The 26,056-nt window shown below is 36.9% G+C and overlaps 1 protein-coding gene and 1 long non-coding RNA gene across 4 annotated transcripts in view; both read right to left on the reverse strand.

Annotated features, from left to right (window-relative positions):
- The window catches only part of LOC100652118 (protein Wnt-1), a 77,813-nt gene that overhangs the window by 40,897 nt on the left and 10,860 nt on the right, over window positions 1–26,056 (reverse strand). Inside the window, exons 1-2 of one of the 3 annotated variants that reach the window (XM_048407493.1) lie at window positions 2,838–3,208; window positions 2,558–2,699 (exon numbers count right to left, since the gene is read on the reverse strand). The exons of the other annotated variants lie outside the window; for them this stretch is intronic. Coding sequence (XP_048263450.1) covers window positions 2,558–2,625 — 68 coding nt within the window. The 5' untranslated portion in view covers window positions 2,626–2,699; window positions 2,838–3,208. Of the gene's footprint in view, window positions 1–2,557; window positions 2,700–2,837; window positions 3,209–26,056 lie in introns of those variants that run through there. 3 annotated transcript variants of the gene reach the window in all.
- LOC125385438 lies at window positions 5,887–6,363 on the reverse strand. Its single transcript, XR_007224718.1, has 2 exons — window positions 6,070–6,363; window positions 5,887–5,929 (listed from the first exon to the last, which is right to left on the reverse strand). It is a non-coding gene; the product is annotated as an uncharacterized LOC125385438 (long non-coding RNA).

A 26,056-nucleotide genomic window follows, 5' to 3' on the forward strand; every position in this document is an offset into this window, starting at 1 on the left:
GGTACACAACTTTCCTCTTCCTAAAGAGAATTTTCTATCAATTTTAAATCAACAATATTAAAAAGATGTAACGTAAATATTCACCTAAATATACAATGGAGATGACTGTACAAACAGACAACCATTTATACGAATTTATATAAATTTAGCTAATTATATTGTGAAATATTTTAGTTTCATTTTTTTTCATAATAATATAGAACATAGAAAAATGTGTATTTTCCTTTTTCCTTCCTTTTTTATATTTTGCCTATAAATCTATATTATGCTGCCTAAAATATTATTATGAGTATTAGATACAAATGAAATTAATTTAAATTTAGTATGAAGATTTTCCCTATTTGAACGTTCGCCACTGTAAAACATATCCTCATACCAATTCTAACAAAAGTATTAAGTTCCGCTAGAACGAAACAAAAACGGGTCTGCGAAATAATTGTAAATAATTGCGAATCGAATAACATTTTTCAATATTGAATAGCTGATTGGATATCTATCGTGGAGCGATACGAGATGGGGTTGCTATCGCGAAGCCTCACCAATCGCGTGGAGTTAATTCGTGTTTGTGTGCGTGGCACACGATGGTGCATAATAGCGCTCTGCATCAACAACGATGTTTACCTCGGCGTAATATACAAACAGATGTATCTCGACGCGGAGAGCTTTACTTGCCACGGATCATTTTACACGAACGATATTTCCGCAAATTATCCTCACAGTATGCTGTTTCCCTCCCTCCTCTACCCCCTTTGGCAGAAACCATTCGATTTGGACTGCACGAGAGAGTAATAATTCTGTCCATTAAGCACCGACCACGTCTGTGATCTGATAGAAAATGTTTTATGGCTCGCATGACGTACTTTTCACTATGGTGTGACTAGTGACTCTTTTGTTTTCTTAATGATTTTTTTTTTTTTTTATAGATGAAATGAAAACCGAGACGACGAATTTTAATGTCACGATCAAATGATACTGTATATAGTTGTTTTGTTACGGTGATACGGGTATCGTTTTTCGTTTATACATCGAGATATTTCTTTCTATGCCTTCTTATCGTATTACCAATGCTCTTTGACAGCAGCGTATCGTGATGTTACGTATGTTTGTTATTGACATTTAATTCCTTTACAACATAATAAAATGAGGAATTCAGGATGGACAATTGAGAAAATAATCGTTATTATTTTGCATTCCTATTATCAAATGTAGAAATTTAAAATATTAGGTCGTCTGAGAAGTTTCTTTCATTTTATAGGGAAATAATGGATGCACAATATTTTCCGTTTTATATTATTTTGTCGAATTACGTATGATCCATTTTGTTCTACCAAAATAAAGATCACAACGTTCGACAAATTAGGTTTCATGTTTGTATAAAGATGCATCGTTGTAAAAGATGTGTCTGTAAAAGAAAGACACTACTTAATACCATACTTGATGGACTACAGTGTCAAAGAATTAAATATAGCATACTTTTTGTTTAACTTAAATTAACCTTAGCAAATGCTTTTGAAGTTAATTTTCTGAAGTTCACAGAATTCCGAACTGCAAAATCTCTACATTTTCTTAGAGATTTAACTTTCTGTATTTTATATCTATAAACTACTTTAATCTAATATTCACAACAGATATATAAACGAAATTTTTACAATGAAATTTAAGTCAGTCGTAACTTTGCCCAATTTACCACAACAAACAAGCCTCGACTCTCCGCCTTCGACTAGGGAGAAACTTAAAATCTCTAGGCGACACGGTTCTATAGTCGTTTCTTCTTCTTTACGCAGGCCCTTTTCTCCCCGAACAAAGTCGAATATACAGAAAACTGGCAAGATCAGACCGTTCTCGACATGCTTGCCGACTTTTTGGAAAAAGAAGGCGGAGGAAAGGTAACCGACACAGAGAAGCGGCTGAGCAGAGAGGCGTAGATACGTTGGTTCACGGACCATTGAGTCCTTGGAAACTCTGATTAGCTCTTTCGTTTCTTATTGGAAAACTTTCATTGCGCCACAACAAGAAGGGAGAAAATTCCATCTCGTTCCGTGGCCGGCTCAATTTACCAGAAAATTCCTTATACTTCCTACCAATTACCCTCGTTGTTTACCCGCTAAACTCGCCCTCCGTCTGTCTGGTACTTTTTGGTTATCTCTCTCCGTGTTGGGATTTTTCTGGTGATTCGGTATCTGTTGATTTAGGCCTCTTAAGGTGATTTATCTGAGTAAATTGTCATCGGAGAAAGTATAAGGATTTTAGGCTGAAGGTTAAGAGGGATATTTTTCAATTAGTTAAAAATATCCCTTGGCTAATTGACTTTTTAGAAAAGTTTCAATTTAATGTAGTTGATGAGCCTTAAAATATATACAATAAGAAATCTCATACTATTTCTGCAATTGAAAAATTATAACTTATTCCATATTAATCATACTGTATTATGATATACAGTAAAAACGTTATAGTAAAAAATAAGTACTAAAATATATTATAGAATGCATGATACTATGCTACACAAAATGTAATTTATAATGAATTTTATGCATCTTAAGTTATGACTAAATCTTACCATAACCTTAAAAATGTAAGGTAATTATGTATAGTACAATGTTGACACATCCACCACATAACGGTCATTGGTGACTGACGAGGTGTAAATGTCAAGTTCTGCGCCAGCTATCGGTGATTGTCGTGACAGTAAATGTGTTAACCTGTTAACCAGTAGAATCCGTCATCACTTGTATGTAGTAGACATTAGTCAAAATGAAAGAGATGATGTAAGAACAAGATAATTTACGCAGATAAATTGCTTTAATACAAATTAAATTGAAGTATTAGTATTTTCTTACTTCACATACGAATGCTTCTCTATAGTAACATGATCAGTGTAGAAGATTCCATAAAGATAGAATCAGGATAACAGAAGCTCCTTGATACACATAACCAATTTTGGATACTCATGTTTTAATGTTTCAACGGAACTATCTATTGACAGATCTCCATTCATCAAACCAAAAATCATGTTATCAACCAAAATAACCAAAACGCACTTTAAATGTTCTTAAAAAAAGAACTAAGACTTAAGAAAGATAGCACTTGACAAGACTACTTAATTGCACTGAAAACAAATCGCGAAGCCTCTAACACGCATGTCCAAACAAATAGGAAACAGAGGACGCATGCGTCGATCACCACTAATCTACAATTTCAAACAATATCTACTAATCTAGTGTATCTCATACTACCTTAAAACACTTTAAACGTATGTTTTAATTTAAGTTTGATCGACTAATAGGATTAAAAATAATAATTGAAATATTAATTAATAAATAATAATTGAATTATCTACAAATTTCTTTATCTGCCAAAAAGTTGTTTTCTTTCCTTTCAGGAATTTTACTTTTACCATTAACTAAGTATTTATTAGATCCGTATTCTTACTCAGCAAATCTGTATTAACGATAAATATGATTTAGATTTTTTTTCTGAATATTTTCAACTACAGTCTAATTTTCTTATACGATTAGTATGAATTAGATTAGAATCCTAAAAAACGTACGACATTAAAGAGTATCCCGTTCGTGGAATAATTAAAGGTTCCCGTGAAAAATCTGCGGGTTGGGGAAAACGGGCGCAACCGGATGTGCAATGGGCTAGGTAGGTTGCGTGAGCATTGACGAGAGCATGGTCGAGGCCGTGGCGAGGCTAGAGAGACTCGGCATTTTATGGTGAACGCATTTTATTGCCCGTGGCTGCCGCATAGGCGGTGAGGTTCAAAGGACCGACCGGAACAGTAAAAGCTAGTTTAACGGTGCTAACAGCGGCCGCAACACGCCGAATGTATTACTAATATTACTATACCTCTTGAGCCCACTACTTTTCTTCAGTCCATTCGTTTCACGCGCACACCCATACGCATCCATATTCGACATAATACGTATAAAATACGTACGAAAATATAGACAAATATTCAACACATCTAACTATATACCGATATAATATGTACGTAAGAACAAATCTAAACTAAACTAGTATGTACAAATATAAGAGAAAAATATGTGAGACAAATATAAACATACAAATATGAAACATATGAACATGTGTATGTAAACATCGATAACAAAATACAAATATTTGTGACGTATAGAAATATGCACAAACGCATGACGTCATGGATAAGTTTTTATGTTACAAAGAAGAATATACAAATACATGTAACACAAGCATTACAAGCATACACAATAAGGATAGTACCATGTATGTAGTATGGTTACTATATACACGCATCTATGTGACATCTGCACATATATAGGACAAATACACATATACAGGAAGCCACACACAGCATACACAAATATGCACAAGCATTTATAACATATGCATGTATATACAACCACACAATGACACGACAGGCACAATGTGCCCATACACAAACACAGACAAACATATAGGCACATTTCGTTTGTTTCTTTTCCACACTTATTCTTCGTTCTTTTCTTTTTCTTGTTGTGGGAGTTACAGCCGCCACCACGATCCGGTATCCCTGTCGATAGCAGGATAATTTACGGCCACGTGCGGCTTTAATTAAATTTTCTAGCTACACCGAACTCGGCAGGTGAGTGACAGTGGCACTGGTCTTCGACGAATGCGGCGACGGAAGTACCGGAACGAAGACGTATGCGAGAGCCATTCAGTGGATTGGTAGAAATAAATTGTTGGGCGAAATTGAGGTGTTCTATCGTCGTTCGGAACGTGATAGCGAATTTTCGAAAAAGATTTATATTTATTAGTCAAATAAATTCTTTTTTTTATATTGACAATTTTGTATACAAATTTTATAAAGTTCTCATAACTATTTTTCCAATTTTTTATTTTTAAAATATCCATGATTTATAAACATTTTTTGTATATATTGAGAAACGTTTGAATGTATATAAAAAATAACTATGCATTTTTGCAGTGAAAAGATTGATGATGGATTAGTGAGATTAAAGTGAACGTAAGGGAGCAATAAAGTCATGGACTTCAGAAAGGTGTATTACACGTTTTATGAACACAGAATTAACGTTAATAATATAGAGAGAAACACTAGCATTAAACCTAATTTCGAAGTCATTTTTGCTTCTCATAAAGATTGATACCTTGGTGAACTTAATTTTTCTAATCAAAATCACACCTTTTATCTGCCATCTGCTTTTACCCGCCAGCAAGTTCAAGTTCAACGATCTTACAACATCCACTGATCGCTTTGTATTAATTTACCACTTTAATGTTTATGCAAAACTAGTTTTTAAACACATCATTTTTTATTATTAGCTAATAGAAGTTTCAGCTTCATTAAAGAAAATATGGAAATATCAATAGAAAGAATAAAAGATTCGTTATTCAGTATGGTCACGCACATCTGTAGGAAGGTAACCCGATTCTTCAGGAATTTAATAATTCTAACTTTTCAATGCTTAATAATTACAATATTAGGTTCCACTACCCAATACTTATTCGTCAATTCCTCTTTAATTATCATACATAACCTATAAGATTACACCTCCCTCTATGTAACATAAGCTATATTAAAAAACAAGAAAACACTAACGACAAAAGTATCAAAAAAGAAAAACAAAGAATGCCATGATTCAAATATGAAAGCTAAGAAGCTTTTTAATATTAATAGTACCAAAAATTGTCTTTCTCAAATCTTGTATTTTACACTTTTAACGATTAAGACAAAAAACGGATTTACTGCTACAATTTCTTACTAATAACTTATTTATTTATGGATTTTTTATTTTTTAAAATTATTTGAAAAATTTCTTTTATTCCTGTCAAAAATAAATTATACAATACTGACATTTTCAAGAATTATATTTAACCTATTTGAAATTGCTGTATCTATACTAACCTCCAATTTCATGATTATAGAATTTTCTGGTTAATGGATGACCTGGTTAAAAGGTTAAAAATACTTATATTTATAATATTTACATTGGCATTTCACTATATAATAATTATAAACCAGAGATAATATAAAAATTATTCAACCTGAACATCATAACCTATAAAGATTTATCCTCACCAACTGACCTTGAATTGCACTCCAGTATCGTCACAAAGTTTGCCATTTCCCGTGATAATCTCGCAATGAATGTACAGAAAGACAAATATACAACACACAGTCTATTAACGTGCGATGTTCCCCGGTTACAAAGCGATCACAAGGATGCGAGATTCGCGGCATGATCCCGTGCAGGAAGTGGCCCGGTTGTGCTTATAAATAAGCACCGTTCAGACCAGGCGAGGAGGACAGCCTCACTCGGCGAGGATTAAAATTGATTTCGTGTTTATGAAATGTCGCGGATACCTTGGCACGATCCGCCGCCTCCGTTTCGTCGCCCGTGGCGGACTTCCACCTTCCGAGAATAGACGCGATTTAACCGCGACTCTCGATGCATTCAGGAACGCGAGAAATAGCCTCAAGGATTTGCAGAGTGGTCTCGACGTGATGCAAACATAATTGAGAAAAAATGAGGAATTTTTTATCAAGAATCCTCTTTAGATAAACTTAATGACATAACAAGATATGAAAGTCTAGGCATAAATAAATTTCTAAGTTTTAATAAATAGATCGTGGATGTTTATGTACAGCTATGTACATATATGGAAAATGTTAAGGTGCAAGAATTTGCAGAAAGGACATAATATAAAAAGACGTGTTAAAACATTCAAAATAAAATACATGTTGTAGATATAAGCGTAAATCAAACTATTTATTCATATTTTGGACTTAGAAATTTATTTATGCATCATTTTTGGGTTATGTTATATCATTAAATTTATGCTAATAAAATAATTAAAAATATACATGGTGTTTCCTGCCAATATATATGTGTATATAGTTAACACAAAACAGTGCCGCCAATTACACCAAAGAATATACCGACAGGGTGTTATCGCTGGCGGCATTGCCTTTGAGTTAACTAAACAGCGATAGTATCAGTATCACCTTTTATAATATACATATATGTACCTATATTATATTGTGAGTATATACGCCTAACCTTTAATCCCATGCATCAAAACAGTTTATGGTTCAGAGATAACCCAGTTATCAGGTCAAAGAAACCTTTAATGTTGATTAAATTGAAATATGGCTGCAACATCTTTTCTAAAAATATCTATATAAGGACATTTAAGCAAAAAATCTACCAAAAAGACCATAAATATAAAACCATACTTTTTAAATCATCAAGATAAAAAGCCAAGAAAAAAACAAAAGAAGCATTGAAATCATAAATTCATGAAAAATATCTTCCAAAACATTATCCACGGATTGGACAGAGAAAGAGAGCTTAAAAACCACCAACACAAATCCACAATTTTAAACCATCAAATAAAGAACAGAACAAGCACCATATATTAAAGATATATTAAAACCATAAATCCCTACGTAAAGAGAGATCTTTACTGAAGAAAAGGCTTTCAAGAATATTATCCATAGGTTAAAGAGAAAGAGAGACAGAGGGATCATGGAAGCGGCTTTCTGCTTCAGGAGCATTCCCGCGGTACTTATTAACGAGTACGATCCGACCGCACGTCACTCAAGTGCGTCGTTTTGCCGGGTGAACTTTATAAACCGGCCCTGTCCGATATCGGAAATAGGCTCAGAGAACCGGCCGGCAGGCATTAGCGTTGTGAATTTGGCGACTGCTTGATCCCCACCCTAACCTAACTCCATCCGCCATTAACGATTCTCAATCGAGCTACGTTCGTTAGGTTGTCCAGCAGGCCGTCGGATCACGAGAATTATCGAGATGCTGGACAGCTCGGAAGAAGGATATTTAAATCCACTTCTCTACTGGCCCGGTATCCCGACGACCATTCGCCAGTATATCGCAAACATCGACCTCCGTGCAACCGATACACACGCCAATGAGGATTTTATCGACTTCTAATTTCGACTCGCGAGAGCGGCCCTTAAGTGTTTTACAGGGAGGTGTTGCTTGGCCAGGTAGAAGCTTCGTCGATGGCGATTTGATGTTCGTTGAATAGGTAGTAGTAGTTTCGGCTTGACAAATTTACGGGAAATTATGGAACTAACCACAAATAGGGATTAGTATGGTTTTATGGAGATAATATGTTGATGAGGTTTTTTGGCTTGGTAAAAATATGGTTTCCATTATAGTAGACGATACGCGAAAGCGAAAAGAACAAAGATAGGTTCAGTGATTTTGAGTAAAGCAACATTAAGGAACTTCTTGTTGCTGATTGTTGGAAATGTTTTGCAACATACAGTAACAGAAGGTTATGTTACATCGTTAAATCTATGCTAATAAAATAATTAAATAATATACACGGTGTTTCCTGCCAATATATATGTGTATGTAGTAACAAAAGGTGAGAAGAGGCGGCGAAAGACTGTTGCTTCAATGGGAACTAGAATAGGAAGAATACTGTATTGCCATTACTTCGTATTATGGTCGAATTTGAACACGTGAATTATTTAAACTTTTAATGTGAAACTGAATTACAGAATGTTTTACAAAAGATCCTACTGCCAATACGACCGAAATCTCAGACCACCCTATCGCAAAGAAAGGTTAGAGAAATGAAATTCAAAGGCCGCGTAAAAGCGCCCGGAAAGGCTGTATCACTTTTAGCGAGTTGAAATTCCAAGACTGCTCGTAAAATCGTTTATCCGCGTACAGTTGACGAGCCTACCTTTACTCCTGCAATACTGTCCACACGATTCTCTGTTCAAGAGCTATCCACCGTCGACTTTAGGTCTCGATTCTCGTCCCATAAATATTATTCAGATTTGCATTCCGTGTCTTGCAAGAATTTCGAAATTGGTCGAAAGACAATCTCACGAGTTCCCATTGATAGAATTTCTTTCTCGTGGAAATATTTGGTGCATGCACGGAGGAAGTGGACGATTCCGCGTCTCTTCTTGCGATCTGGCCTCGATTGTTGCGTTCCGCGACGAAAGTGGAGTGGGGATAAGAGGGTGGGGAGGAGTCAAGGATGCACGGCCACGCGAACGGCTAGGATTCCAAGGAAGACCACTTCGGCGCAATCTACGCCGGAACTCCTCTCCTGGGAGAGAACCAGACCGTCTTTTCTTTTATCTTATTACGCCGAATATTACCTCCGGTGATCGGCTTTTCGATGGAAACCGTGTTACCCGGATTATGACTATGTGTATACCAAATTGATCTTGCCCTTGGGTATAATCTTGAGCTGATGAGGTTAGGGATTGATTTGTGTATAGTAGCCGATGTTTGGAGTTGAAATTGGATGGTTGTTGAACTGGGAAGTTCATGATAAGTTTAGATTAGGCTTGTAGCGTGATTGCGTAAGCTTAAACACTACAATCTGTGTGACATTAATTGAGTCCTCAAACTTATTGAAAAATACCTGCGCAATTTATTTTGAAGGTTATACAAGTCAAAGGCGATTATAAGATTGTTTATGATCCTGACTCTAACCTTAAAGTACCATGTAGTATACACATATTGTGTGAGTGAAATAGTATGACACGTTCGATCTAATTTTCGCTTCATCGTTATTTCATTATTATTTCACAAAAATATAACAGAATACCTCTTCCGTATCACATAACCATGAAACGGATTTCAAAAATTAGAAAGGAAACCACATATAAAATAAAAGGTTATGAGGATCAACTGCCAACAAGATTTCATTTATAAGAAACTTTCCGGTATCGCGAAAGTATCATTGCCACTCCACAGAAGGATAATGTAACTTTCGATGCAAAGAAACTAACCTCATTTCCAACCACGGAAAAGTCAATTTCACAGTGTACACCCGCTAGATAAGATTCCGCGGACACGCGTCGCGGCGCGCTGCTTTATCGGTAAACGGCTGCACGAAAAATTGTGGAGTAGGTAGGCAAAGCCTAAGAGGAGGACGTAGTCGAAGCGAGCCCGCAACTTTTCTGGCAAGAAGGATCGATCGATCGGCTCCGTCCGGTCGCTCACTTTCTTTCTTTCCTTCTCCCCATCCTCCTTCGTCCTCTCCCTCCTCAATCTGAATTCCCTGTTTCTCTTAACAGAGAGGATCTGTGCTCCTCCTTTTATCTTGCGCCGCTTTATTCCGAGTTTCGCTATCTCCGGCATCTCCGATAGATGGAATCGTTTCGTTTCGTTCACTCTAGCCGCTGATGCTGAACAAGAGGACCGGGTCCAAGAGGCGGAAAAACAGCGGCAAAAGAGAGGAAGCAACGAGAGAAGTTGGAAGAAGCCAATCTCAGAAATGAATATGACTTCTGCAAAATTCACGGAACAATCCGCGGGTCGCTGAATGCGACTTGTTTGTCTGTTTGTTTGCGCGCCTATTTCCGCTCTCATCTATATGCACGCACATTGCTGTCCAGCGTGGCCAATGAACACGTAGCGTTTGGCCACTCGACGAATGTGACTGGATCATGTTTCGGTCTAAGGATCTTCATATATGGAGATTCCGACTGTGTAAAGGAAAAGACAGTTGATTGGTTAGAATGGGAGATTCGATAGGTTGGAGGCAGAGTCGAGAGTTAGAGGTTAGGTATACGTTTATTCTACGCTTATGTGTTGTATTGTTTTGTAGGATAAGGTAGAAAGTGAGAAAGGTCATATTGAATACTGCCGGTTTCTTTGTCAACTTTATTATAACAGGGATCTCTAATGATGATATGCTGCAATTAATATAAAATCTAATCGCCACGATATTAAACCTTAAATGTTTTTTATAAAATTTCTAACCTAAAAGGAAAATTTTGGAATCTAAATTTTTAATTTTTAATTTTAGAATCTTGATTTAGAATCTAAATATTGAACGATATTTTCTTCCGTAAAGTATTACGATAATAATGTTATATTTGCTACATCAATTAATCTGCGTTATAAATTAACAACCTAAAAAGATTTCAGAAATTAATTCAGAGCCTAAATATTTAATACCATTTTCTGCTATACAGCACTACAATAACATTACAGTTCGCACACCAACGAGCTTTAAAGCGCCATTAATAAAATCATCTTCGCCAGATGCAACGTCACATAATAATCCAGACGAAAAAGAGAAAACGCAGAAGATGGATTCGCGGACGAGAAAGCACGCGACCAGGCGTGGAGATGCCACGTTCCCGCGGGAGGAACTCCAACCTTCTCCCCTAACGAATTCTTTCCTGCGATTTGTTTCTTTACTTTCATCCGCCTGCAGCCTCTTCCCCTTTGGTCTCGCCATTGACATCCACAAGTAGAATGCTGGAAACACACCGACCATGCTGTTCTTTTTTTGTCGCGTTACTGGTTGCCCGATTCGTTCGACTGGTGGAAAAGCGTGGAACAGGTCGACTCTTGATCAGTTTCTTCTCTTTTTGTTCAACAGTGGTACAGTTTTTCCGTCACTGACTCGACAAACCCGTGCGAAACGGTCGACCTGGTTGCCTGGTTGTTTTGTCCTTTCTCGAATTCCTCGGACATTGTTGCTTTTATTCGTTGGAATGCGTTTCACGAATACTATAAAATATTATTGCGTGCATCCTTTGTTCGGGTCGTTAACACATGTTACGAATGATTTCACGTATCGGCGATTCGAAGTATCGGCGACGCGATGTTTATGCGAATGCGAATTCCACAATAAGGACGGTAAATAAGTTAGGTTATGAAGAAACATATTCGCAGATTTCTCTTAAGAAGAAAGGCGACTATGGGACCATGAAATTATAAAATGGATGAAGTAGAACACAGTTGTAGCGGACATAGTCTTATATCTATAGTTTGAATAAGAACTTAAGCACGCGATAGCAATCCTTAAAAGAAAAATCGGTAAAAAATTAGAATAAAATAAAAGACACAAAATATATTATTTAGGGTTCAATGAAGAAATCAAACAAGCTATTAAAAGAATACAACGAACACGTTAGGAAAAATGAATTGATACAAAATTTCTATAAAATTATCAACTTTAAAAGATTACAACCTCACATATTCGATCAAGAACAGGGGACACCGAGAGACACGAGACTCTTACGTTAAAGTACCGACTAAGAAATCAAGCAAACCCTCAAGGAAACGCAACAGATAGGGCCACGGAGAGTCGGGTCCTAGAGTAGAAAAGAGGCTAAAGAGGCTATTAAACTCGGAGGAACTCGAAAAACCGAGTAAGAAACCAAGTAGAACGCTCTCGAAGGGGCAAAAGCCAGGGGGAGCGAAGAGTGTCCGACGAAGAGACACGTGAACAACGATCGGTACAGATCCTAAGTGAAACGGAGAGACAAAAGCTCGTGCGTGTGGGGTGGGCAGTTGGCAGCACTTGGCTGGATCCTCTACGAGGAAGCTGTCGAAGTGGAGGGTGCAAAGAGGAGGCGGAAGTGTAGCGGGTTGAGAGAAGAGCAATCGTGTGCACCAAAAGCGAGAGAGAACGGACAAGCATACGAACGTGGAAAGCCTCTCGACCGAGTGGAACACACCAACCAGCGTGTACGAGCAATAGAGCGGCCATATAGCGAGGCAGGAAGAAAACGAAGAAGGCACTCCGGTACACTGCACACACTTGTAAACGAAATAGAATTTCGGGGTGAAAATGGCAATCGTGTACACACATACGGTGTACTGTACCGACAATGAGTAGAGTCAGGCACTTTCCACCTAATAAGAGACGGGGATGATGAAGAATTAAAAAGAACGAAGAGAAGAGGAGGAAGAAATAAAGAAGAGGCCACGCACACGCGAGGCGACACAGAAAAAAGGTGGACCGAATCGAGTGGTAGAAGAGACCGATACGTAACTAGCCTTAGTTAGCTGGCGACGATTGGTCGAACGACCCAAAAAGGGTTGGATTTTCGAGAGGGCAACGCGGCGTAAAGGGTGGAGCGCTCGAGGACGCTCGAGACTGCTGGAGAAGCGGTGTAACAGCGTATGTGGTACGCGATGTACGCGTTCCTGGGACCAAAGCATCGAGGGTGCAGGGAGGGGCTGCAAAGAAGGGGTAAGAAGAGCAAACGAGAGTAAGAGAGGGAAGAATAGAAAAATAGAACGGAAGAGAGTGGAGGAAGCTAAGGGATGAAGCGGTGTAAGCACACGACTAGCACCGCACGCTCGGCTTTTCTCCGCTCGAGTGTACTTCTTTCTCCTCTTCTTTTCTCTTCCTTTCCTCTGCTCTTTTCTCCCCTTCTCCTGCTCTACTCTCGACTAGGAGAGGAGACGAGACCCAACGACGAACGTACAAGCCTCATGCTTGTTTCCCACAAGCTTCGAGCTCGAAAGCTTGTTAGTGAGATTCGCCATTTTTCCCAACCCCTCCCACCACCCCTTCACTCCTCCCTCGAGCATACAGGCACCCTCCTTCGCCCCTACTTCTCCGTGGGCACGTACACCTCTTGTACACCGCCTCCATGTCATGGCCCCCTTTTTTCTCTCTCTTGCTATAAACCAGAGGAGAAGAGAAAAGATCGGCCTCTGCCTCGACAAAAGGTCGACCACGAAAAATCGAGCTACCGGGCAAATCAAGAGTACCCTCCCCATCAGCTATTTTTTTTCTCTCCTCTTCTTGCTTCTCCTCATCTTCCATCTCCTTCTTACCTATGATTCTTTTCGGTACTTCACCCTGGCATCTCTACCAAGGTACCTTCCACCCCTATGTATATATGCTGCCCACTCGATTTCATCCCTACGCATTACGCCCCAGTTACCGCGATTTCTCCCGTCCTTACACTCTTCTTCTGCTTCCAGGCTCGAGTTCTCCAACCATTCGAATAATATTCCGGAGAAAGGAACGACGCGACGACCCAGCGAAAAAGCAGCCAGAAATGGAACGCGAGAGGGTTAGGAAGTTCATCGAGGGAGAGCAAGTAAGAAAAAGAGGGAAGAAGAAGTAGGAAAAAATGGGGAACTGGAGGAACACGCTAGGACTCTAGATTCTAGCTTCTTTCTTCTTTTCTTCTCTCTCTCTACCGCTCCTTTCGCGGTTTTCTCGTACTCCAGTCAAGTGGTATAGGTGGACCAAACAAAAAGGAACGCGGAGCAACCACTGATTGAACGTTCCTTCCTTCGTCGTATTTTTCTTCTTTTCCAAGCTCGTTCGCTGTTGTTCGACCGTGAGTCACCAACCGAACGGAAATCACCTTGCCATGAAAAAGAGACGAAGAAAAAAAGAAGGCTACCCCACGGAGGGCCGCGTATACGCAACCGAGTAATGACCTCCTCCGACAGCGCCTCGGGCCTCAAACTACCTATATACCTACGTACATACTCGGCCAGCCGCGTATCTATCTATATACATACATATGTTATATAGGGTCAGTCTGACATGGAAATGGTCAATTTGTCTGACGAATGTGCCCCGCTTCTTCTGCCACGCTATTCTTCCGCCGAGGCCTTTGTGCATGCTCTTCGAGTAATATGTCAGTCGATCACCGTGAACAGCAGATGGGTGGATGGAAAAATTGTTTGAGTTGTCTAGGGATTTTTTTTTATTGCAGGATCGTGCAGAAGTTGGTGGTGCATGCGGGTGAATGACTTTCACTGTAGGTTTAGGGGGTTTTACGAGAGGGGTTAGATAGGGTTTGACGTAATTGGTATAGTTGGAGGATGTTCGCGATGGGAGAATTTATGGGGAATCTTAGGGAATGAGTTTCCGGCTAGGTTTAGGAATTTTTTAGGAAAAAAATGGCGGCTTAGTTTGCTTAGATTTAAATTAGGTTAGACTGGATTGGTGGATTTAGATTAAACTAGGATGGGTAACTAGATTTAGGTGATGAATTTTACCGAATGAGTTCTGGTTATGTTTCAGAATTTTCGGGGGAGAAGTCAGATTTTAGCGTAGGCTACATAACTTGGATTAGGCTACTAACTTAACTTGGATTAGATGGGTAGATTTAGATTAAATTAAGGTGGATAGCCAGGTTTGTATCAAATTAGACTGGTGATCTGTAGGGTCAGATCGGATGACATATAAAAGAGAGAACGATGTGATTGTTTATGCGAAAATAAGAAAGAAGTATATAGAAGAAAATTTTGTCATTCTCGACTTAATTTTCGAGCAGATCGAATTTGAAAATTTATCAAGTATATTTGAACATGGAACTAAATAATCGGCAGAAGGCCATTATACGTGTGAAAATAAATGGAAAATATGGAATAACATCTTTCTTTCCCAGAAAATAGACTCTGAACATGTTTAGTTACGTTAATTGATCTAATACACGCGTACGATAAATTTTCAATTTCTTTTCTCTCGGAAACAAAGCGTCTTGTAAACAAATTTCATTCTACATTTTCGACAAGTATACTGATAAATTTGCAAATTCAATTTTCTCGAAGACTCGGCCAAAAGTGAACCAATTTTTACATGAAGTTAGTCTGGATAATTGGAATGAATTTTCTGGAGGAATTACTACCGAACAATGTAACTGAACAATCTTTTACTTACCCACGTCGGATGAACATTTTTCAGCATTTCGAGATAAATGATCTCTGTTATTAAACTTAAAGATTTTAACAAAATAGATAAATTAGAATTTAAGTTACGCTTGATTCAAATTAGCTTAAGCTCATTTTTCAAATCTATTTATCTATTAAGTTAAATAATCTTCCAACGATAGCAAAATAAAAATTCAGCTACATTTTCCAACCAGTATCTCATTTCCTAATCTAAATGGGAAAACTTTCAATTTTCTTTTCGGTTTCCAATAACCAAACTCTGAAACGCTTCAACAAATCCGGCTACTAAGCAAAAATCATGAGCCAATCTCATGAACACTTTTGAGAAAAAAGCTAAAAAAAGACCATAACCGCCTATCGACCAAGACTAAAATCCATATTTACTTATGGCGTGAGCAAGCAATACCCGAAAAGGGTGGGAGGTTAGGGAAAAAGAGAGCCTAACTTCTACCTGGCTGGCAGCCTTCTCACAAAGCTTCAACAGAAAGACCGAACAACCAGTTTGGTCCCGGTTTTCCGCTATCGCAATCGAGGTAGGTCAAACGGAGGGTGGAAAACCCCTCGAGTAGTTGAAGAAGCTTCCAACAAAATACCTTTGAGTCGTTCGTCTATAAGGATCTGATTCATCAAACTCTCGAACAATGAAATGGAATCGTTAAGCTTGTCTAAGAAAATCATCCTTAAACTTGAGGAGATCGAAGTGGAAAAATGGTTTTGAATAAGGCAGGCAGGTTGAGACGTGGATGTAATAAGAGATAGAAGATTTAGATCGGAACAGCAGGATGAAAGTAGAGGTCCTTACGGACGGCGCGCGGCCAGCGCTGACGATCGCTGTGGACGGAATACTTCTTCGTTAGACCGAACTCTGTTGATTGACTATTCAAAGGGCAAATCGTATTAAGTTATAGTAATTCTTTTGCGCGAGATTAAATGATTCGAGGGCGTTATTTTGTAGTATTAATTATTTATTACAAACATTGAAATTTACAGTAAACTAGAAAACAATAAACTAGAAAACTAAATTTAGTAAATATAACGCGAGTTAATAATTCAGTTGTGTGTGCAAAATTTCAAAACAATTATCGACACATAATCCGACATCGCATTTTCTGCGTTCTCTTATTTTTCACACAGACAACACATTTTCTTCTTGATAATTAGATGCGACTGTCCGCGAAACAGGTAGACAACTGTTATAACGAGGCATTATTGGCATTTGTTTACTGCCGTTACTAACCAATGCATTTATATTTATCTCACACAAACGTAATAGTATTACTTCTGCGTAGGTGTTCGGAAAAATTGACAAACGCATATATGCGTCCTTGGTCCATGCCGGGCGCTTACAGAGAACGCATATATGTGTCCTTAGTCCACACCGATAGCTTTCGCCAGACGCATATACGCGCCCATAGCACTCTAAGGGTTAATCCATCGAGGATTCAATGGTGAAATATGTAAAAGTTGTATGGAAACGTAACAATATCGAAAATTGTCATAGATAAAATAACGTTATAAAATACATATAGTTTTTTACACATTGTCTTATTGCAATAAAAAATTGTATTAAAATAAAAGCTGCTCATTATACGAATGAGAGACACGAAAAGTATTATCATCATTATATAAAAAAGTATTTCAGTAATGCTAAAGTATATTCTTATTTTTATTGTTTCTTCTTTTCTCTTATCTTGTTTCACTTTCTTCTCTTTCGTCCCTTTGTTTTATTTCGACGAAAGGTGTATCGCATTGGTAATAATTAATGCGCGCCATTCCGCGTTGGACGTGCGAGCCTTTCACGTGATTCCTTTCCCCGTTGATGTATAACGCAATTATACTTATAAGTGTGTATTAGCCAACTACTGCTCGCTATGGATGAATACAAATTGATGTTTCTGGGCTACAAATTGCGTTCGACGCTGCACACTCTGCTTTTGACGATGTTGCTTTAGGCTTTGACCATCGATAATCAGAATTTTGCTTGCTCATGAGAGAAAAATCTATCGTTCCTCGACGAAAATAAAACAAGTTTACGATAAGAAATCCACCTGCGCTTCATTAACAAATAAAAAAAGAAATAAAATTACAAAAAACAAATCTTCACATTCTTAAAGCAATATTTTAGAGAATCGAATTAATCATCAGCGCTCTCTTACAAAAATACAAAAAGTAAGAATAGTCTTGAGAAGAAATCTACCCACCCTATGAAAACAGGCAGAAGAAAAAAAACGCACAAATTACAAGTAAATATTCGGCGAATATCTGCCAAAAATAGAATTTATAGCAGTCATCCTTCATAAAAACAAGAATTAAATAAATCCACTTTTTCATAAAAAAAAAAAAAAAAAAATAATAAATAAATAAAATGAAACATATTGAGATAAATCTATTCACATAATTCACATAATTTACAGGCAAGGGTTCATCGAATGTTTATTAAAAGTAGTGTGGCGACACTCGACAACAAATACCGTCATTCGACACTAATTCGTAACGCACACGGCAGCGTAATTGTTAGCGCCTTAGGTTTCGAACGTTCGGGGCCCGAGTTCGATTCCCGGCGCTCGTGATCCGATTTTTCTTCCACGCACCAAAATAGAAGAATAATTAGCAGTATTCCAGCAGTGACATCTTACAGCCGCCAACTACAATCATCACGGACAAACATATATATACCACCTATTCAGTAGAATTCATCAAATTCAGCATTCACAAGAATGAAAAATAAAACAAATCCTTCCTTACATAAAAATTACGGAATTGATCCGAATCTATAGACAGAAACCTACTCACCCTGGGAGAGAAAAATTATAAAATTAAAGAATTACCTTGATATTATCTGTTTAAGAAGAAGTAGAATTCACATAATGCAGCCTCTTACAAAAATCCAAAATAAAATAAAAGCCGCAAGAATATAAAGTCTACTCTGCCTACTATAATACTCCGTTTGAACAAACCAAAAAAAGAAGAAAAAGAAAGAAGAAGAAAGAAAAAAGAAGAAATCAGGAGAAGAAAAAAGCACCAGAAAAGAGGGTTCCGCGTAGCCAAATAAATGCGTACGCGGAATCACGAGCGGCATCATTACACCCGACGAAGGAGAATGTCCACTAACTTGTCCATTAATATTAAAGAAGCGAGGTGCAGCCACGCGAGGGGTTACAGAACGCGGGCAGAATGCACGAGGATAGATTTAGCATCGCGAAACGCGTGTTAAGCACACGTTCGCCTACACGTATAATAACCATCCAACGTAAACGCGGCCGTGTCCCCGTTTAAATCGTAAATAAAGGAGCGGCGTTTTCCGAAAGTTACTAGTCAACGGGGGTTGATTTTGACGCGACGCACGCACGCGTTTTATGAATCGTATCCCTCCGAGAATACGGTCAGGTTTTCACCACGTTAATAGTAAGGATTACCGTATATATGAGTCTGCTTGTGAAGGAAATATGATGACAATAAATGGGGCTGTAGTGAGGATAGTTTATCGACGACTGAATTATTAAAAGAATAGTTGTATATGCCTAATAAATATTTAAGATCACGCGTGGTGATCTGTTAGATGAATTTTTGTGATGGGTGTGAAGCTTGTATATCTTTTTGATGCATTTTATTCATTTTGTTGACTGTTTCAATTTTATTCATTAATTACGAGTTGATTGTTGTTGAAGTTTTTTTACATATACGTATTAATAATTATCTGTGTCCTGCTCTATAAAAAAGATGTTAGTTGCATAACTAATAACGATCACATAGATAATGAGTACAGTTAATGATCGAAGGCAAATAACTCTTCGTTCAAGAATTTGTTCAAATATTAAACATAATAAAAATACGTCATTTTCTTCGAACAATCTATAAACCCTTTTTCAAAAGACAAGGACAATCCCTTATCTCGTGAATCTTTATTCCATTGTGAAACTCAATAAAAATTTATTACACCCTGTAAACAACCTCGCACCCATTCTCCAAAAACCTAACCTAACGACATAAAAAAATGGCTGTCTCTCCTTAAAACTCAAGAATTCCACCTGAATAAAAAAAATAACGAGAACGATATGAGACGTAAGTACCACCAACGAAGATAAGAATTTTTCAACGTGTGTAAGCGTGGCCGTTTAAGCGACAAAGAGACAGACAAATTGTCAATGGGGGATTAAAGAATCCTCGTGCATTTGGCAGGTGGTTAAGCACTCGACGAGGCATATACGGCCGCGCATTACCGGCGACCATATACACTAGCGAATACAGACCCGGACAAACTCATACAAACGCATATACACGCGAGAATACACACTTATACGCTTACACACAGATAGACTGAAACGGATGATGCAGCACGTGGGCCGCGATCTTTTCGAAATAATTTAGGGGACGGAATCTCCCCGTATATACACGCATCTGCACGGAGTTATTTATGATGGATTAGGCCAGGATTTAAGCCACGACTAATTTATGTCAGGCCACGGGATTGTCGACTCTCGACGATCTTCTCTCCCCTCTGCCTCCCATCACACTATCCACCGGGAACGAATGAGAGTGTATAAACTCACCACCGTGAAGTATCTGAGCCGACCGGTAAGCCGACCGAGCTGTCCTAACCTCAAACGCAGCCAAATCTTCGAAATTAAATAGGGAATAAAATAGTTTTATAACAGATTTACTTTTAAACCTGTAACTTTTACTAGATTGGGTTATGTCATAGACGAGTTGATATTATTTCTATAGAAATGCGCTTTTCTGGTCATCATTTAAATTATGCAAAAATATGTTAAATTATACGAAGTTATTTGAAAGGACTAATATTTTAAGATTAATAACTGAAAGAAAGATGAGGATACAGTAAATCACATACCTTGCTTTTCACAGGACAATGATTTGAAAATTCAGTACGTTGTCCGTCAATTATCAAACAATAATATTAAAACAGTTTTCTCAATAGAAGAAAGGACATAACCTAACTCAGTTACTCACATCTAACCATGGATTCAAACAGTCTGTGCATTTAATAAAATCAAGATAAACTTCCATTAAATCTACTCGAAAATTAATAAAAATCAATAAAATCAAATATAATAACCAATATAATAATAACATGCATAAATCAAAATAATAAAACCAATAAAAGAAGAACTTGTCATTTAATAGGTTAACCCTCTCCAACAAATATAACCTGACCGAAATACTTATCTATATATTTTACAGTCAAAAATCATTTTTCATTAATTACATTTGAACAGCTGTGAAAATTAAATAAAGGAAAAACTCGCCATTAATAGTTAGGCTAATAGTAATTTAACCATCGCAAAATCCGGTTTTCGTAATCCCGCCAGCAACCTGTTTCTGTGGTCCAAACGGAACCGCGTTTCTTCCTTGCTACGTCCGTCTGGCCTTTCCACGGACCGTCCGGATCGGGTATGAAATTTAACATGAATAGAGAAGGAGCATGGCGGCGACAACGACTTGACTCTGCACCCTTCCCCGCCCTGTGCGTCCCCTGTATTATTCAGGCTGCCATTATTGGACCCCTTGGTCCGGCTGCGCGACACGCTCTCGCCCCCGCGGGACAACGCAATTGCATCTGCTCGGAATGAGAGTAGCCGTACAGACAGAGATATAGCGACTGAGCGAGCGAAACAGAACGTAGTGGTTGAAGTGGAGGGGAGTTGGTGGCTGGCCACACGGGCACACAGAGACCCGTATAAGGAAGGAGGAACACGGATCGGCCGTTTAAACCCTCGCAAGCCCCGCTACGGATCTAGTTACTTAAGTTCGCCACGGATAAAAGGAGAGAGCGTGTAATTTATGGCCAGCGTGGATAACGTGCAAGAGGGTGAGAAAGCACAGGAGAAGACGGAATAAAAATGAGATGCTGTGCTAAGGGAAGAAGAAGGAAAGCGGTGTGCCGTGGTGAGGGTAAGGGGAAGAAGCGGGGCCACGGAAGTAGACCGAAGTCGATCGTGACTATTGCGATTGCGATGTGTTTTATTATTTCTTGCATTGCCAATTGAAGCTGCCAGAAAGAAACAGCTCCACTTTCCAGGGATCTGATTTAAGTAAAGTCGAACAAAATCAAGTCGTTGTTTTAAAAGCCTTATAAATTAATATTCGCAGGAATAATCCTTTACATTTTTGAATATGAAATCTATTCCTTTCTTCCTTTTCCAATAAATAAAATTTAAATATTGGACCTCGCCCTACTTCCTATTGTTGTAAGTTTTTCAATTGTTATTTGTTTAGGTTAGGAAATAATATACGACATAATATAAATAATATAAATGTTTCCTGAAATAGGGAATTTTTGGAAATACAATGTTTTTGTAGCGGTCAGTTGGTGTTACTTTTTATAGGTACTAAAAATAATTACACCCTCTGCAGAACAATTCTTGTGATTGTTATTTTTTAATATTAAAGGTAATCATATCTCTTCGAAGATTATTACTTATAATTGTAATAGTCTTGTTGCATTATATGTATTATTATTTTCTGCAATCTATGATTAGAATGTACTTTTATTGTGCTAAATTGCTACTTTCTAGCGTGAAAAATAATTACATCCCTTTGAAGAGCGTACCTTGTGATGGCAATGTTTTTGTCATGCACAATTGTTATTTTTTCATTATTAAAGATAATCTTCTGCTTCTAAAGAGTGATTTTTGTGATCGTAATAATCGTGCAGCTATTATTTTTTTAGTTTGAAAAATAATTATATCTCTTTGAAAACCAATTCTCATAATTGTAATGACTTTATTGCACTGTGTTATTATTTTCTAGAAGCAGATGTAATTTTACTGCTTCGATTGGTCTGCGATTGAAATACTTTTGTTGCATTGAATTGTTAGTTTTTTTAGTATTGGAAATGTAATTCTATCTCTTTGAAGAGTTATCCACGTTATTGTAATACCTTTGTTGCGCTCAATTTTTTATCATTAAATATAATTGCATCTTGAAGTAGAAACTCCTGTAATTGCAATATTTGAGTGCATTATATAAGAAAAAAATTGTATTCTTTCATAACTGCAATACCTTTGTAGCATTTATATATTATTTCTCAGTATTAAAACTGAATGCATCTTCTTCAAGTCCATTCAATAATTAAAACATTTTCTTAATGCTGAATCTTTGCCTCTTACTTGTTTTATTATTATTTATTATTTATCTTTTCATTCCAGCTATTTGTATTATCACAAATGGCAATCACGATAGTTTCCTCCATTGAATTACTATATTTTTCATTTCACTGAAATTCAACCAAATAATAAAAACACGAAAACCGAAAGAGACATGAATAATTGCATAGCTAACTGTAGTATGTACAAGCGGAAGTGGATAAAAGGATAACAGGATAAATTCCATTTGAAGAATATTCTCGAGTTGTGTTCCTCATCGTAAACAACGGATATTGGCACGTGTGTCTTCCGAAGGCGTGCCTTCGCAAGCTATAGGACAGGTTAGTCGTAGCAGAACGGGAGATAGCTGAGAAAAGGAAAGCGCATATACGTTAGACTCTGAGTGATCTATGGCCCAAGATAAACTACACGTTCAACAAGTATGTCTCGTCGATAGTATTTTGCTGTTGCTTCCGCTATTCGCACTGACTGCACCAATTTTTCTTTCTTTTCTTCGGAAACTATACTACAGGAAAAATGTTTAATTAAAAATAAATATTAACTTGTTTGTATCTTTCATCAATTCCCTTGTTTTTTTATGAAATATAATAGACAATATTTAATGATAAATATAAAAGATAAAAATATACAATGCAAATGAATGAAATACGCGAAGTGCAAGTGGCCGTTTTCGGAAATTATTAAATTTGAATTTTGCAACTGCGAAGCTTTGAAATTTAGAAATTTGAATTTTGAAACTTGATACCTAGAAACTTCAAAATTTCGAAATTTGGAATTGCGGAACTCTAAAATTTTGAAATTTAGAAATATGAAATTTTGACATCAAAGTTTGTACATCGTGTGTGTGAAATATTGAAGCTCAAATTCCAAAAGTCTGAAATCTTGAAAATTAGAAATCCCTAAAGTTTCCTAAAGGATATTATTTAATTACCGCAAAAATCATTGATTTTTCAATTATATATTTTCAAGTATAGCTACGCGAAACAGTATCCTAACCTACAATTAGAATAACACGAATAAAATGAGTCTAACTTTAAGTAGAATCTAATAGCACATATAAAAAATACATAAAACATCGATGTATCGATTGAGTTTGCAACGAGGGGATGAAAATTATCGAAGAAACGAGCCGGCTGTGGTCGTCGACCTATTATTCGCTCGAATTTTTCCTGCGAGTTATTATAACGCAACAATGGCCGCAGGTTCAGCGCGATGTTTTCCCCATTCCCCTGATTGTTTGCACGCGCACACGCTACGGCTAATTATTTCTATAAGGACGCATTTCGGCGCGTAATTAACCAGCCAGGGGCTGCGTCTATTTACTTTGGAACGGCCGTGGTTTATCGAGGCTAGTGGCACACGAAACTTTTAATTACGTTGTTTGGACGCGTGCTGGCCTCAGCTCTCCGCGGACCCGATATTTCCCGCTGTGATGACTCTAGCCAACCCAACCGGCAAAATTGAAGCCGTTAGAAATTAATGCGTTCGCTTTATACGCTTCCGTCGAAATTGCTTACTTCATGACTGAAACGTGAGATTTCGAATGAAATATAAAAACCTTCGTTTATTATAAATGAACATGCGGAACCTGTTTTTGAAAAATTTTAATGCAAGCGGATGGTAGATATATTTTGTTGTTAACCTTCCATTTCTTTGTACGAATAAGTAAGTACATGTTATAATTTATTATATTTTCTCAGACCAACTCGAAAAGTGCTATAAAGCACGAAGTATAAGTATAAAGTATCATAAGCAATTTCGAAACATTGGGATTTTGAAATTTGAAATTCAAAACTACAATTTTGAAGTTTTAGATTTTGGAACTTTGAACTGATAACATCTAAGGTGCCATCATAGTAAAATGATTATTTAAGAAATAACATATAACCTAAAAATTGGATACCCATCCATTTACATTTTTAAAATATCATAATATTGCTTACTAGCAGATATTGAGTTATTAGCTACAATGTAGATTTTCAATGAAATATGAGAAACATCATTTATTATGGAGAAACAGATAGAAGCTGTCTTTTAATAATTTAATATTCTGCTGCTATTCTTTTGTTTACCTATGCGAATAGAAATTGCAATTAATTGCCTTTTCTCAACTTGATTTGAAAAGTAAGAAGCTAGGATGCAATTACAGCAAAATGATTATTTGATCCTCTGAAGTATCACGTGACTTAAAAGTTACTTATCTACCGTTTTACATTTCTTAAATATTACTTTGTACGTATCATAATACCAGGATAACTATCGAGTTTATTACTGTGCAAAAGCAAAATTCCTGACAGAAGTTAGAATTAAAAAAGTATAAGATAAAGCAGTCGTAAAAAAACTGTTGCTATACCGGTAAAATGAGACCTCTGCAATATCAACCAATGAGGCCATCAACGAGTATCAAAGGATAGCGTCTTAACCTAAAAATATTAACCTAAAATATTGTATGTCACCTTGTCACCACAAAGTTACGGAAGACGACACATCCATTTATTTTCCTCCTATTTGTTTAGACATGCGCATTCAGATATGGTACACTCTTCGCTTCTTAAAACGTTAATTATTAGGTCGTTCGAAAAGATTCTTTTGATTTTTTATTAATATGTTATTCATTAGTACGTGAGATAATGGTCCTTAAAGAATATTATTTTAGGAATTGTTATACAATATATGTAATATAACGAATAATAGTAATTTGCGATAATAATTTTCATCCCTTAAGAGACCATCAATACTATCTTTAGTATTATTGTTTGAATTCTTAAAGATTGAAAGACATGTTCATTGTTAAACCGAGGACTTATATATTTATGTATTAAATAACTCAGGTTTATGTATTTAAATATGCAAATTAAATATGTAAAAATGTACAGGGTATATGCAATATGTAAAAGTACAGAATATATGTAAAATTGAGTATTTATTATAATATATAAAGGGTGAAAGAAATTCTTATTTAAGTTTCACTTCTTTAATTGTATCCAGAGAAGTATAAAATTGTATGAATATTTATAATCCATCTCTAGTATGTATTAATATTTCACTCTACAAAGAGAAGAATGATACCTACAAGAAATTACAAGAAAGATGATACATTCCTGATAGTCGAAATATTAGGACGTCCGAAAAGTTTCTTTCGTTTTATAAGGAAATAATGGACGCACATTTTCCGTTTTATATTATTTTATCGAATTACGTATGATCCATTTTGTTCTATCAAAATAAAGATCACAACGCTCGACAGATTAGGTTTCATGTTTGTATAAGGATGCATTGTTGTAAAAAGCGTGTCTGTAAAAGAAAGACACTTTTCGGATAACCTAATATAACATTTCTATGATTATAACATAAATAGTTCATTCACATGAATCACTAATTCTTAGCTAATGTATCGCAATTAAAAATTGTTAGCTACTCTATTGTAATTCAACGTTGTGATCAATGAAACGAAGAGAAATCTGTTTATATCATAAAAGGCCAACTACGTAAGAGGCTGTG

The sequence above is a fragment of the Bombus terrestris genome, chromosome 7, assembly GCF_910591885.1.
Source record: "Bombus terrestris chromosome 7, iyBomTerr1.2, whole genome shotgun sequence".
Lineage (NCBI taxonomy): Eukaryota > Metazoa > Arthropoda > Insecta > Hymenoptera > Apidae > Bombus > Bombus terrestris.